General features: G+C 53.5%; 4 protein-coding genes across 4 annotated transcripts; all 4 read right to left on the reverse strand.

Annotated features, from left to right (window-relative positions):
• Positions 1–839: 839 nt before the first annotated feature.
• On the reverse strand, positions 840–2,180 carry PODANS_1_18680 (uncharacterized protein; the record flags this gene model as incomplete). Its single annotated transcript, XM_001907293.1, has 2 exons — positions 840–1,889; positions 1,947–2,180. 2 exons carry the CDS (start codon positions 2,178–2,180, stop codon positions 840–842), a joined length of 1,284 nt encoding a protein of 427 aa, XP_001907328.1.
• A 602-nt stretch (positions 2,181–2,782) lies between these two features.
• Positions 2,783–3,592, reverse strand: PODANS_1_18690 (uncharacterized protein; the record flags this gene model as incomplete). Its single annotated transcript, XM_001907294.1, has 1 exon — positions 2,783–3,592. The coding sequence occupies one exon, from the start codon at positions 3,590–3,592 to the stop codon at positions 2,783–2,785; it is 810 nt and encodes a 269-aa protein (XP_001907329.1).
• A 683-nt stretch (positions 3,593–4,275) lies between these two features.
• Positions 4,276–6,566, reverse strand: PODANS_1_18700 (uncharacterized protein; the record flags this gene model as incomplete). The annotated part of the gene is made up of 2 exons (XM_001907295.1): positions 4,276–6,287; positions 6,407–6,566. The coding sequence occupies 2 exons, from the start codon at positions 6,564–6,566 to the stop codon at positions 4,276–4,278; spliced, it is 2,172 nt and encodes a 723-aa protein (XP_001907330.1).
• Positions 6,567–9,227: 2,661 nt separating this feature from the next.
• Positions 9,228–13,660, reverse strand: PODANS_1_18710 (uncharacterized protein; the record flags this gene model as incomplete). The annotated part of the gene is made up of 5 exons (XM_001907296.1): positions 9,228–12,181; positions 12,247–12,370; positions 12,425–13,074; positions 13,143–13,238; positions 13,336–13,660. 5 exons carry the CDS (start codon positions 13,658–13,660, stop codon positions 9,228–9,230), a joined length of 4,149 nt encoding a protein of 1,382 aa, XP_001907331.1.
• Positions 13,661–14,742: the final 1,082 nt, after the last annotated feature.

The following is a 14,742-nucleotide window of genomic DNA, read 5'->3' on the forward strand; positions in this document are numbered from 1 at the left end:
TGGTGGTCGTTTTTTTGCTGATGAAAAGGCGTTATGGGGTCTGGGTTTGGGATGGAATGCTGAAGTGGGAGGTACACATATACTACTGTAATAATTCATGGTAATGAGGGTAACGAATATAGAGGTCGATTCAAGACATGCTAGTCTTGGTTAGTGATGGGTTTTGGTGGAGGATAAACGCGATGCTTGGCTTTCCGTATAGGGATGGTCAAAGACCGCTGTCGTCGAGCGTTCTGTTTGATTCCAGCTCCTCGTCTCGACCTGTGGATTGATGTCTAAGCATCTCCTCATTTCACGCTAAAACACTTCCCCAAAACGAAGCTCCAATCGTGTGTGTTCACTCTTCAACAAAACTGCATCGTGCTCTCCGGGGTGGTACCCGACGGTGTCCCAATGACTGCCTGACCACTTGACCGGACATCTCGCCCGTTTGCACAAAAAATCATAATCACGGCAAGATGATGGATAACACCAGGCTTCTTCTTTGCAAACGTCTTTACAAAAGTTAAGCAGTCAGCAGGCTTCAGGACTGGATACTTCCATTCAGACGAAGAGGTTTGCCTGATCCATCCTCTTGGTACTGCAACTTCATCTCACCTGAGGCAGACAGAAATATCACAACCAGCCTTATGTAGGTCATCTATGCAGTGTAGCCGCTTACTCTCAGCTGAACATCCCCTTCTTTCACGCTGCAATATTTCAAAAAAAAAAAAAAAAAAAAAAAAAAAAAGAATCATGCCCGAGCCGTTACGTACCATGCTGGGCCAGGAAATTAGCAACCAAAGACATCTTGGTTCCATCTACCTATATCCCTTTTCTTTTATACACCCCCATCCCCTCTAAAACCCCTCCTCCTTCAACCTCTCCAGCCCCTGCACCAAGTCATCCCTCAAATCCTCCCACCCCTCCACACCGATGCTAACTCTCAACAACCTCCTATCCACCTTGGGATCCGTCATCGCCCTCCACTCAATCAAACTCTCCACTCCACCCAGACTCGTGGCATGGTGGAACAACTGCAGCTTGCTAGGCAACCTCTTCGCCTTCTCCTCGCTCTCCAACCACAAGCTAAACACCGGCCCAAACCCATTGGGCATCTGCTTCCTCAGCCACGAGTTCTCATCCTTTGCCTCCGGCTGCTGAGAAGCGTGCTGAATCTTGAAGACAGACTGCGCAATGATGTTGCTGTTGTCGCCGGCCGCCTTCTTCTCGGCAAGGAAGTCAACCAGTTTCTGGGCGCTCTCGCTCTGGCGCTTGACTCTCAGTTCCAAAGTGCGGACACTACGGACGCCAAGCCAGCCTTCAAGAGAGCCCATCACACCTCCAAGGTGGAGGCGCTCCTCCCTGAGCTCTGGGAGCCACTTCTCGGCTCTGTCTGGGCGGATGGCGAGGACACCGGCAAGCATGTCGGAGTGGCCGCCGAAATACTTGGTGGCAGAGTGCATGACGATATCGACGTTGTACTTGAAGGGCTCCATCAGAGGGGGGGGGGCAAAGGTGGCGTCAACGGTGAGATAGCACCCCTTTTCGTCGGCCATCTTGCGGTAGTAAGCCAGGTCGCGAGCCTCGCCCGTGGGGTTAAGGGGTGTCTCGACGTGAATAACATCGCCCTTTTCGAGCTTGGCAAGGTCGGCATCGTCCTCCAGTTCAAGCTGCTCGAGGCCGTTGAGCTTCTTCATGATGTGGAGAATGCCATGGCAGCCGTGATAACCACCGCCGATAGCCACACGTTTGGGGTTGAGGAAGACAATCATGGCGTGGAAGGCGGCAAGACCGGATGCATAACTGAGTGACGGGGCTCCGAGGAGCGAGGTGAGGATGGCCTCGAAGCGGGTGGTGTTTGGTGCACTGTCTCGAGAGTACACGTGAGAGTCATAAGGGGCATTGGGCTGAACATTGTGTTAGTGGCAGTGAACAAGGGGTGTGATATGGTGTGAAGCACTCACGTTGAGATTGTCCCATGGTCTCAACTGTTCAGGGTCCCGGTTATATCGGAAAGTGGTAGAAACGTGCATGGGGGGAGCCACGGCCTGGTGATTGTTGATATAGTCATCGGCATGGACCGAGCGAGAAGCCATAGACAGCTCCCTGCCAAAGGCGACAGCGAGCGAGTTGGGGCCCTCAACGACGGCCTTGACCGCAGACCCAGCGGGGCGAACAGGAAGCTCATCAGACGCCATTTTGGTAAATTAGTGAGTTGTATGTGACGACAAGGACAGAAACCGGTCGGTGTAAGTGAGGTGGTGTTGAGCGGCTCATATAAACGTTCGATATCGGCGCGGGGCAGCTGGGCGGCTCCATATGGTGGAATTCGTCATTCCAAGGGCGTCTCAACTGCTGCTAGCGGCGGCCTTTGCATCCACAACGCTTCTAGAAGCAGTTGCCCCTCCCCACTCGCCACTTTCACAGGGGCTTCCCGGATGGCACATCGGAGCTGCTTCACCGGCCGATACCGACCTCTACCGCGCGGCCCCGTTACTTTATGCATCGTGGTGAGAATCGTCAGTGCCTCTGGTCGAGAAAAACAGTGACCTCGTGAACATGTCCGATTGCTTCCAATGTTGAGATCTTGCTCTGTGCGCTGGCTTCACGAGTGAGTGTCATGCCATGTGTCGTGCTTGCATCGTCGGATAACGCCGGTCGAGTTGGGGCAAAGGCAAGCCTCTGTAGCAATGCCGATTATACGATCTTCCTCCAAGCCCTCCTCGACCAAAAAAAATCCCACATGTAGATTGCATCTCACGCCACAGTCAAATCGCACTGGATTAGTTATCCCCCCATCTCACCCCGTCACCTCCCCCAGCAACCCCGTCACCGTCCTAGCCTCCCATCCCTTCCTCCCCATCTCAGGCAACACCCTTTCCAACATCGGCCTCGTCCAACTCCTCCTATCATGACAAATAATCACCCCTCCCGGATCCAACATCCCCAAGATATGCCTCCCATTCACCCCCGCCCACCCAACCTGCGCATCATGAGGATAAATACTCCCCAACACCAACCTGTACCCCAACCGGTTCACCACCCCCCTAATCCTATCGCTAAAAAACCCGCTCCCCGGCCTATAATACCTCTCCCTCCCCTCCCTCGGCGGCTCTTTCCCCTCGTCCCTATAAGCCCTATCAATCATCCCCTGCACCTCCCTCATCTCCCTCTCCAGCTCCTCCGTCGACAACCCCCTCGCAGGCTCATCATGCATCCCGTGATTCCCCAGCTCATGCCCCTGCCTCACAATCTCCCTCAGTATCCCCTCCCGCCCAGGAACCTGCGACCCAATCACAAAAAACGTCGCGTGCGCCCCGCTGGCAGAGAGCGCAGAGAGAATCCCCCTCGTGTGATCAGACGGCGCGTCGTCAATGGTAAGCGCCACAATCTTCTTGTCGGGGGGCAGCCAGATCCGGAAGAGGACGTCGGTCCAGCGGTGGGAGAAGTAGCGGATTAGCGACGAGGGCGGATAGTACACCACGTACAGCGGCAAAATCACCACCCCTACTAGGAGCAGCAGCAAAAAGAGGAGGTACATTCGTCGTCGGCGGGCGTGGCGGCGGGCGAAGCTGGTGGGGAGACGGAGGAGTCGGCGAAGGGGGAGCATTGCGCTGCTGCTGCTGCTGCTGCTACTACTGCTGCGGCTTTGCTGTGTTTAAGGTGGGAAACAGGAAGAGACAAGATTAGGGTATCATGTTTCAATGGCCTAGAAGCAAAAGACAAAACGAACGACAGGAAAAGTCTTCAAAGCTTACTCCAAGACAGCTGAGCATCAAATGGAGAAGGGGAAATGAATTGGCGATAAAGATAAAGATAGACAAGAACGCGCGTGACGTGCCTGGGCTTAATTGGTGTGGCGCAAGCTTCCTTGAGCTGAGAATATGTGGCTGAGAGTGTGGCACTCACCCCCTTTTTCTCTCTCTTAGCAAGCCGCAATAAAGTCTTATAGATAAATGTTTTGATCTTTGTATTACCTATTTCCTACATGTTCTAGCTCCATCGAGCCCCTTGAATTCACCACGTAAATCCCAGCAGAAGAATCTATCCACTCCATGCCAACATGATGCCGTGAGACTCCAACGCTTCTAGCACTCTTCTCTTGCCCCCTTTTCCGTCGTCAATGCAACGCTGTCCAGGTATAGTATAAACCATAAAAATAAAAATAAACCTCCCTTGAAAACATAACGCCATAGATGCATGCAAATACCCGCCCCATGAACCAGCAGATAACCACACAGATCGCCCCAGCTGAGCAATCCCTCGTATCACTCCTGCTTGGTAGAAACCAAATCATGAGTACCTCTTCAGCTCACTCTTATCCAACGTCCCAACAAACGCATGACTCAAAAAATGCAGCCAGGTCTTGTTCTTCTTCCCCTTCTTCTTCTTCTTCTTCTTGTCCCCTTTCTTGCCCTTCTTTTTCTTGTCTCCCTTCTTCTTGTCCCCCTTCTTTGCCTCAGCCTCCATCTCTTCATCATCAGAGTCACTGTCCGACTCAAAATCGGACTCATCACAGTCATGCTCCTCCTCAACATCTCCCACCTCTTCATCGCCAGCCATCTCAACCAGACTCTTGCCCTTGGCCTTCTGCCCAATCCTATACGCCAACTCCACAAAGCTGTTCACCGTCAAATCTCCCAGCTTGTAGATCTTGTCGTTAAAAGTGCTGTACTCGACTTCAAAGGCAAATTCTCTCGGGTCCGGTTTCGGTGTCAGCGGCTTCTTCCCTCCGTTCTTCCCCTTTCGCCACTTCATAAGCCACGATTTCGAGGATTGGAGCAGGGAGAAAAGGCTGTTGGTTGTTGTTGGCTCGACGCTGTTCAAATCGGTAAGGTTGAGGTTGTTGATGTGCGTTAGGTTAGCAAAGTACTGTGTGTACCCTGTCAAGCTCAGAGGCTGCTGAGAATACGCAGGTCCGGGAGGGCTCGTCTTCGCTGGTGGAGGAGGAATGACGAGGTTGGGATCGTGAGGCTTCTTGTCCTTCTTTGGGCGTTTGCCGCCCTTCTTCTTTTTCTTCTTGTCGGTTTCGACATTTTCGAAGGAATCGCTCAGATCGTCTATCGGCGACAAGCTTCGCAGGTCGAGGTGCTTCTGAGGTGCGCTCGGGGCACTGGCAGGGTGCGACGAGTTCTTCGCGCCATTGCCAGGCATGTCGCGCCAAAGAGGTGTGTTCTCAAGGCCAGAGATGTTGTATTCCACCACGCGTAACGTGGGGAAATACGTTGGTACGATGCTGGGGCTGACCAGCGACAACACATATCGCTCCCCCCAAGGATCCTTGCGCTTTGGCTTTCTGGTTCTGCCCTTCTTTCCATCCTGATTCACTTCGTTCGACTTGCCCGGCACAGTTGGGGGTGTCAACTTGGACCAGTCATCGCGGAGTTCCATCAGATAATCGGTGCCACCCTGAATCGTAAGCTCATCGTCCAAGTACTCGCGAACGCCAAATTCGGGTGATAGACCGTTCAAGAAGGCGATGTCGACGTCGTGGGTGTCGTGGATAAGGAAGTGATCGATGTTCATGTGCCCATACATCCCGCTGATAACCACATCCCTATACTGGTGCAGCCAGAGCGTGTACTTTTGCCAGCAAGTCTCATCCCAAAGCTTCTTGCTGTCCGTCCTCGCTGGCGGGACATGGCCCATCAAGATAACCTTCATTCCCCTCTCCCTCATAAACTCCAACTGCACTCTCAACCACTCCAGCTGCTTAAACCCTGGCTCAGATGGGTTCTCACATCCATCCACACCCGCATTCCGGTCGAAAAAGTACAGCGTATTCAAGCTGAACACCGCCAACCGATTCGGAATAACCTCCACGTGGAACCAGCCTCCAAACTCAAAGCTATGCCTCTGGGCCTCTGGGATAAAATGCCTCCAAATGTGCGTATACGTCTGCAACCACTTATTCGGCCCCGGCAGCAAAATGTTATGCGGCAAGATATCGTTATTCCCGAACGTCGGCACAACCGGTATGCTCATCCCATGTCCCGTCTCCTCGTTCCTGAGCATCTCGGCAAACTTGTCCGCAATCCAGGTGTTGGTCCCGAGCACCTGGTCCTGCGTGCGGGGCAAATCATCGTCGCGATCGTGACGCGCCGTGTCGCCCGTCCACACGACAAAATCAATCTTGTCTTTTAAATTCGCCTCAATCCAGTCAAACGTCGCATTCACCAGCGAGTACGGCGAATCGCAATCGGTCGTCTCGGCACCGTACGGCCCTGCTGGCCCTTCGCCCTTGTGGCATCCGTCGTCTTCGTCCGTAGATGAGTGTACTTTGTAGAATTCATCGGGATGGATGTCTGCGTGTGAATTTCCACAATGTCAATTTCAGTTCCTCAGAAATGACAGGCCTGCCGCGATGGGACACAGAGCCTGCCGCGAAGCTACGATAGCAATGGTGATGGAGGGGATAACTCACCTGTGATATGCAGGAACCTGCCGTGCAGCCCTTTTCGCGGGGCAGAATTCGACAGTATGTGCTGCTCTGCCGCCGGCGCAGTTGGACCTGAACCCGAGAGCCTGGCAATGACGCCATGGTACAGCAGTCCCAGGCACAGAATGCGCTGGAGAGCCATCATTTGCTTGACGGCTGAAAAAAACGAAATAGTAACAGGGAAAAAATAAAAAAAATAACAATTCAGGAGTATCCCTTCCGTGGGTGGGGGGTGGTGTTTTCGCGCTGGGGCGCCTTTCTTTAGATATAGGTTGTCATACCAGACATGATGGGAATCGAGAAAGAGGAGCGGGTCGGTAGGGTGGTGGAAAAGAAATCTAGATGGCCGTCGAATGTTTTTTGGCGTCAAAGGGAGGAGGAGCCCACTGTAAAGTGGTTCTCAGCCTGTTTTAGCTTTTCAGACCCTCAGCTTGGCGGGCAGGGCGAGAAAGTGCGGTGGCCAACAAACGGTCGCGGTCTGGGCCAGTGTCAGAGGATGACGCTTCTTCCGGGCTCTTGTCATGTGTGGATGGAGTCTTGGCTCCTTTTCTGCGAGAACCCTTTGGGTCGTCAAGTCAGTCGATCACAAGATGCCCAGCCTGTGACACTGAACGGGGATTGTGGTGGGAGACGTGGGATGTCTTCATTTTTAATACCCCAGAAGCAAACCTAAAAAATTCTTATAAAATTATTCTTTTTTCGTATCACCACAATAAAATCAACTGCTATGAGTTGATTACCTGCTGTACCGCCCATCTGAACTGCGTCTTTTTCGCTTCCGATCACCATCCACAGCAAAGCAAGTTTCTGCCCTTTTCGTCTCTTGAGCACCTTGACGGTTCAGATACCGAGTATACATATTCAGCCACGCGGGACCCCCCCTTTGAAGACTTTACACCCACACAGCCAATATCCTTCAAGCTTCCTCCCCACGTGTGTAACAGAGCACAGCTACATATTGTAGAAACCAGACATGTGCCTCGCTCTGTGGCTGTCGACCTCTCTACCGTTCCATCATCTGCCTTTTTGACACCATTCATGATGTGGTGATCTCTTCTGCCTAGTATACCCCCAGAGGTCATCACCCAGGTCCCCGCGGCATAACCCGCATCACCATCGACGTCACAAACCTCGCTTTTCCATTCCGCCAGCACCCTTTGCCGGCCTCGATATCAACCCCACGAACACTTAACTTCATCAAAGATCAGCGGGGCATCTCCCTTCTTGGCCCAAGCCCAAAAAAGGGTCAAAGGTTTCGCAGCTGGACTTGCTGGTCTGGTGGGGTGGAAGGAGGGGTCGTCGACCACCCCACGGACCTACTCAAGAAACATCTTGCCCACCAAGAACAGTGCGGGGTGTTCGATAGTGGGACGTTAGCACACTGTCCAGCAAAGTGGGGCCTCCTCCCATTAAAACCACCAATTTTATTTTTTTCGCGTCTTTGCGCGTTTCTCTTTCTCTCCTTCTTTCATACATCAAATGCAGCCAGCGCCGCGTCTATAGACTTCTTCTCCTCCATGTCTGCCAGAATGCTCATTGCTAGCTTGCTAGAAAAAAATATTAGATTGCCGTACGTTTGAGGGAGGTTGGAGCTTTCAGGAGCAATGAATACTTCCCATGGTTTAATCGGCCACATTTTTTATATATTTTTTTTATTTTTTGTTTTTTGTTTTAAGAATCTTTTCCCAACCCTCTGATAGCTTGAGGGTTTGGGGGGCCACTTCCGACATGGAATCATGACCGGCCCCGTTAGAGAGTTGGTATACCTTACTGGTGATGATCAACTGCTGGAAAACTTGTGTAGCCTTGCGTGGTGCAGCTGGTCGTGGGGTTGCGGTGCGGCTGGGTTGTGGAGGGGGCGGAATGACCCGACCAACTCAGCCACCTGCCTGGTGATGATTTACACTTCTTCCCGGAGGATCACGTTAAAACATCTCGATCTGACCTGAGCCTGATATCACGACCTGTTGATGACCCAGCCCCGGAATGCCCGATCTGGTGTGTATCACCACAAACGTGGTATAAGGTAAGGTGTCCCGTGTTCGCTTTTCTGGTGTCTGCCTCGATCGATGGTTCACCCTATTGTTCTGCCCCGAGTGTAGTTTCACAGCATGGAAGTTCGTTCCGGTTTCGCCCTGTCGGTTACAGCTTGTGTACAGTCTCGCTGTCAGGAGGTGTGGTGTGCACAGCATTGAGGGGATTTCCCCTCAAGGTGGTTGGTGGTGGATGCTGTTGTTGTGGATTTGCCATGGTTGCGATGGCATCACAGCACAGATGTGCAGAGTCCTACCAGGTGATAGAGAGAGTCCCCATGCCGTGACCCCTCGGTTGCCAATCATTGTATGGTGCTTGATATACATTCGAGAAGGCAGCTGATGGCGATTTCACAAGAACGGGCCTTCTGGCCCCATGTGGTCCCAACATACACATCAACTACACCCTCTGGAAAGAGATGTTTGTTTAAAGAAAAGGATAATCCAAAGAAGATAAATATAACCATTTCAGCTGACCACACAGCTCAGAGAAACAACCCCTCATATATATATATATATATATATATATTACACATAAATATATATCCCACGAAAGACCTCTCCGTCCCCCTTCCAAAATTATGAATGACAGTAGAATAAAAGATATAAATCCGTCATCATTATAAAATCTCACTTTCCCCGTTGAACCATAAAAAGTAGATATCTCCATCCCTCTCATTCTAGCCAAGTCATGGACTCATCTCCCATATCTTTTTAGACCAGAATCACCAAAAAAAATTGAAATAAATGGATGTGATAGGAGCCGGCAAGATTTAGTCCGTATCCATCGCATCCGGCGGGACCGGCGATCCAAGCGTCACCTCCGGCCGACGCAAGGCTTGGTATGGTTTAACTTCGAGTGACAACTCGGGGGGCTCTGACTTCTGCTGTTGTGGCTGGCCAGCCCCAACGCCGTTCGTTTCTTCCACCACGTCCATCGCGTCCTCCTTCGATGGCCGGGGCGGCACGGCGACTTGGATCTCGGAAGCAATCTCTGATTCGTGATCGGCGTGTGAGTTGGGCAGTTGCCCAGATGGCTCGGTTTTGGAGGTCTGGATCGACGAAGGAGCTGGAGAAGCCTGTGCCGATGAAACCCGAGTGCTGGGCTCCTGCTGGTACAGTTGGGTGCGTTCTTCGCGGGTGGTCTGAACAACAGATGCCCTGTCGCTGTATTCGGAGCCTCTTCGGGAGTCTTCATCCATGTCGACATCCAGTTGAACATGTGAATCGTGCTCAAGCTCTTTGCCCTTCTCCGTTGCCGTCGTCGGCGTCCGGGCAACAGAATCTTTCCTCTCACTGGCGTTCCCACCCCCGCCGCCCGTCGTCTTTGGCGTAGAAGGAACGATGACGTTCAACACACAGTCATCCAAATGCTCATAAAACTCCTGGGCTGTAGCGAACTGGCTCTGGCAAATGCTGCACTTTGCCCCGGCAGCACCGGCTCGCGCGGACCCAGATGTCAAAATGATCTTCCTGCTGTTCGGTGGTGTCTGCTCGACGTTGTGCACGGCTGTCAAGTGACGCTTGAAGACATCCGCCCGGTTGAAGGCCTTCTCGTAGGATGTCCCGGCACCAGGACAAAATGGGCAGATCATGGTGCCTTTGTAATGTGTGAGGGCATGTCTGCTCTTGTCGTATTTTCGCGCGAACCCCTTGGTATGATACTCGCAGGTCTCGATTGGGCACTTTTCAGGACGTTCCTCCATATGGGTCAGCATGTGAGCTGCCAAGTCCTTGAAAACACGACCGCATTCTGGATGGGGGCAGCGGTTGCGGACGGAGGAGGATGCCGAAGTAGGTGTGAGCTGTGACTCGTCGTTGCTCTTGAGGACCGGGGTCGGTGTCATGTAGGCACCCGGTGAGCTTTGTATGATCATAGGTGGTGGGCCAACTGGACCCCCTACTGAGCCGAGAGAGCCGAGGGGCCCAGCATGAGCCATCGGGCCGAACGAAGGGGCCAGCAGCGGCTGAGAGGGTACCGGGAGACCGTGTGGATGTTGATGTCCCATGTGTGCCGGCGGTGGTGGAGGAGGCGCAGGGGCTAGGCGTGGTGCTTCTAGAACCGGTGGTGAGCGGCGCCGAGGTGGGGAGATAAAGTCATGGGTGTTCTTGTAATAATGCCCCTCGTCTTCTCCACTGGACGCGTCGTCCTGATCCTGTACGTCAATCGACTGCCGTACTTCCCGCATCCAGTCTTTCAAGATATTCATCGGCGGCCAATCCCCGCTCGCTTTACCACCACGATGAGGATTGAAGTGAGCTCGTCTCAGATGCGCTGCTGCGTTGTAGTAGGCGCCGTAGCGTTTTTGGGTCACGCAGGCCTTGCATTTCGAGAGAGGTATCACGGGCTGGGGTGAATTAGGTGGGCCCTGAGGCTCTGTGCAAACCCATCTCTTGACCAGAGCAGCATGCTTGGCATCGTTGTGTCTTCTCAGTTCGTGTTCGCCACGGAAACCCTCAGGGTACTCGTTACATTTCGTGCAGTATACTCTCCGCAAAGGCGGCCTTTGGTATGATGGTCGAAGCCTCGGTGCCGCGATGGGCGAGGTCAGCCCACGACCAGCCTGTCTGGGGAACGTTGGGCTTTCGGCAACGGTGTGGCGCCTGCCCATATCCATAGACTGCGGCGATGTGAGCAATCGGTCCGGCTCTCCTTTGAAAACATAAATATCCCTGTCGGCTTGTCCGGGGACGTTGGAGCCCCACGGGTGGGCAAGAGGTCTCATATCTGGCAGCGGCTTCCGCGGCTCTTCCGCAGGCTTGGCGATTGGGGGTAGGACGAAGGATCCTTGCCTTTGTGATGACCGCTGCTTCAAAAACCCATGGTAAACATTGCCCTCAATCTCTCCGCTCCCGAGAAACAGCAAGAAGTCTTTCGTACTTGTCAAACCACGCTCCGCCCAAGAGTTCCTTCCTAGGAACGCCCCAACTGAAGCGAGTAGCTCGCGGTCTTCGTTGTTCAGCTCTGATTCGTGGCCATCTAGTAACATGGTGGTAGAGGCTGCGAAGATGCAAACCAGAGCTTTGTAAACTGCGTGCATGGCCGATGTGGCAGGCTCTGTGGGCGAGTTGACGCGTGCTTGTGCGGCCCTGTCCACAAGCAACGTTCTGACGATGCTAAAGATGCAGAGTGAAAAGAAGCTTGCGAGCCAAGTCTTTGGGTCCAGCGTGTTGGATCTCATCATCTGAGTATCGAGAGAGTGCAGGAACTGTGTCATGCAATTGTAAAGCAACTGGAAACGTCCGTAGAGATCGGCATCGTCGAATATGACGTGGGTGCTCGAGCTGCTTGGCTCGCCGTGGATAGCTGGGTCGGGCAGCTGAAGGTCATAAAATAGCGCTTCTCGAAGCAGTAGTTTGGCCCGATACAAGACTGGATATGTCACCGCCTCCGACTCCCTGCTTGCCGAGAGAACGCCGCTCATTTTGAGAAGTTGCCAAAAGTTGTAGGTGCCACTCATATTCCAGCTTGCTGCCAATACGGTCAGGACCGGTGGAGGGCGGTCCACGGGCTCTTTGCCGAATGATGCCAGCGTTGGGTTGGATGGAGGTAAGTTGGCTAGATCTTCTGTCCACCAAAAACCATCATCAAAGTCCAGATCATCCTTGACCATCCTCGCGATTTCTGGTGCAATGACGAATGATCGTTCGAGAAATTCGTTCATGTTTCGGCGAATTGCAAGTGGGGAGGTCATGGGAGTCTGCGTGTGTCGAGGGGAAACGGCGGCTGAAGACAAGTGTTAGCTTCACAGCCGCTTGACAAGATAAATCAGCAAAGAAGAAGAGCCATACTGGGAAGCATAGTCTCCGTAAAATTGGCGAGCGGTCCTCGATGACAGCCCAAAGCTTTCCAAAAATCATTATCTGACGGGGCTGTTGGTTCAGGACAAAGTCCGCATGGATCATTGGAGTCACACTAAGACGGTCAGCGAACAAAGTACGAATCCTCAGTCGGCAGTAGCGCACTCACCCCCTTTTTCAAGACTTTACATCGAAGACATGGCCCGACCTCCCGGAGCAGCCGCAGCTCACCAATTGATTCCAACCGCGATTGCCCCACACGACTGCGCTTCAACGGTGGCAGCAAGGGATCGACCTCGGAATCGACTGACCCACGAGGGCCTGCCGGATGTTCGGGTACAAACGAATAGCTCCTTAGCGATTCGCGGTGGTCTTTTGCCGGAGGTTGACTGTTTGTTGCTATTGGCGCAAGCTGAATGTTGGGGCCTGGACGAGGTAGATACAAAGGAGATGGCTGCTTGCTGTAATCGGTGCTGTAACTTCGGTTGGTCTTCTCGGGGAAGACAAGCGGTGGTGTGCCGCTGACTGAGAGACCCGAGTCTCTTTTTTGGAGAGAGACATGCTCTCTCGAGTGTTGATCTCGGTCATCGTGAAGAGGATATCCGTAGATGTAGTGCACACACCTCTCATCCCAACACTTGTAGGAGTGGTGAGTCCGAAAACCTAGAGGTACGCTATCCCTCAACCTCATTGCAGACACAACTGGGTCGAAGCGGGCAATGTTCCTATCCAGCCATGCAGCATACCCTTCCGGCGCTTGATCCCGAAAATAATGATACTTGAGGGTGTCAAGAAACCTAGGGTCCTGAAGGTCCACGCCTACCAGATAAAAAGTTCAAGTCAACCCTCCGAGTAGGCAGAGCAATGGAGCCAGAGACGCGACTTACCATGTCCGAGACAGGCTGCCTCGATGCATTCGCAGTTATACTGCAATGTTCGGGCCTCTTCTATTTCGGACAGGAGAGGGATTTTGTTGGATAATTCTGACGAAAAGTTGGTATTAGACGAGATAGACTTGGAGCAACTTGACAACCCTGGGAGAAAAGAAGCCACGGTGGACGGGGGATGAGGGTGGCTCACGGTTCTCGTCGGCATACGCGCGCAGTACACGATGCTTATGCCGCAGCATTTCAAGCTCGACCTTGATGTTGGGGCCATATTTCTGAGGAAGCAGGACAGCTAGTTTGGCCTGAATTTCGGCCTGCTGATCCAACAGGTGCTTGATGGTGGGATCCAACGACGGATCATACTGAGGCGCTGGATGAGGAGAGTGATGGGGGGCACCTCCAGCTCCAACAGGTGCGGCCAGAACAGACGACGGCGGTGGTGGTACTGAGAGCGAGTTGCGCTCGGGCCGAGACGAAGATGCCGGCAGCGGCAGCGGCGCGATATTGTCGGCGGCCATAGCGTCGGGCCCCCTCGGCGGCGGCGTCGGGGAAGGCTAGGCGTTGGACACGGGCGCAGCCACGGCACGGCAGTTGATGCCGAAGCGAGGCTCTCTGCTCTGTGCTCTTTGACAAACTGTGCTTAGGTTGTTCACACACAACACCGAGCCCGAGGCCGGAAAATGCTCTCGGCGACCGTGTCGCGGAGGCGGAGGCGGTGGTGGCGGCACCAGCAGCAGCGGGTGTTTATTCATCCACAGACCAGCTCCGATCAAGGCTCTTGGTGCGTCAATGACAAAGGTTCTGGCGGGCCGGTTTGCGCAACATGGTAGGACGGTTGTGGCGGCGATTCAACGGCGCTGAGATGCATCACAAGGCCATAGTGCGCGCGGGCACGGTGGAAGGTGAAATTAGCTCAGGGCAGGGCAGGGCAGGGCGAGGTGAAGCTGTGACTCTGTGAGAGAGAGGCAGGGGCCTGGCAGCCTGATGGGGGATAGGTATCCGGAGAACTGGAAGACAGACGGGCTCGGGCTCGGACTCGGAGCTGTCAATGTCTGTCAAACGGAACCCAGGTAGAAGCTGTCAAGGACAGCCCAACGACCGAGTCGTTTTTTTTTTGGCGATGGATACGTGCTGCTCCTCACTTGGGGTATTATTAAACCATAGTCAAAGGGTCAATTGGGGAAGTGGGGCGCAACATGGTCAAGTTGTTTTCCCTGTCGTCCAGGGACCTCTGCTTCTGCTACAGAAGGGCGAGGCGGCAGATTAGATAGCTTCCTTGCTAGCTGCCCTTTCTAGTCCCCAGTGCTAGCCAAGCCTTCCCATGCCGGCCACCGCCTTGTGTTTCTGCTCCATCACCTAAGAATCTCTCTCTCACTCTCTCTCTCTCTCTCTCACACTCTCTCTCTCTCTCTCTCCTTCCTCTGATTCCTTTATCAACTGCACCTCTTGCTGCACCTGCTGCCCTTTGTGTAGCCCATCCCGTCTCCAGCTCACCCACACACTTACAACTGTCCAAGCATAACGCACGATTTCGTCTCGCAGCCCGCCCTCTCCGCACGAGGGGAACTCTGAGACTGGACGCCTCAACGCCCCGCCAGGG

Source organism: Podospora anserina, chromosome 1, assembly GCF_000226545.1.
Source record: "Podospora anserina S mat+ genomic DNA chromosome 1, supercontig 4".
Classification (NCBI taxonomy): domain Eukaryota; kingdom Fungi; phylum Ascomycota; class Sordariomycetes; order Sordariales; family Podosporaceae; genus Podospora; species Podospora anserina.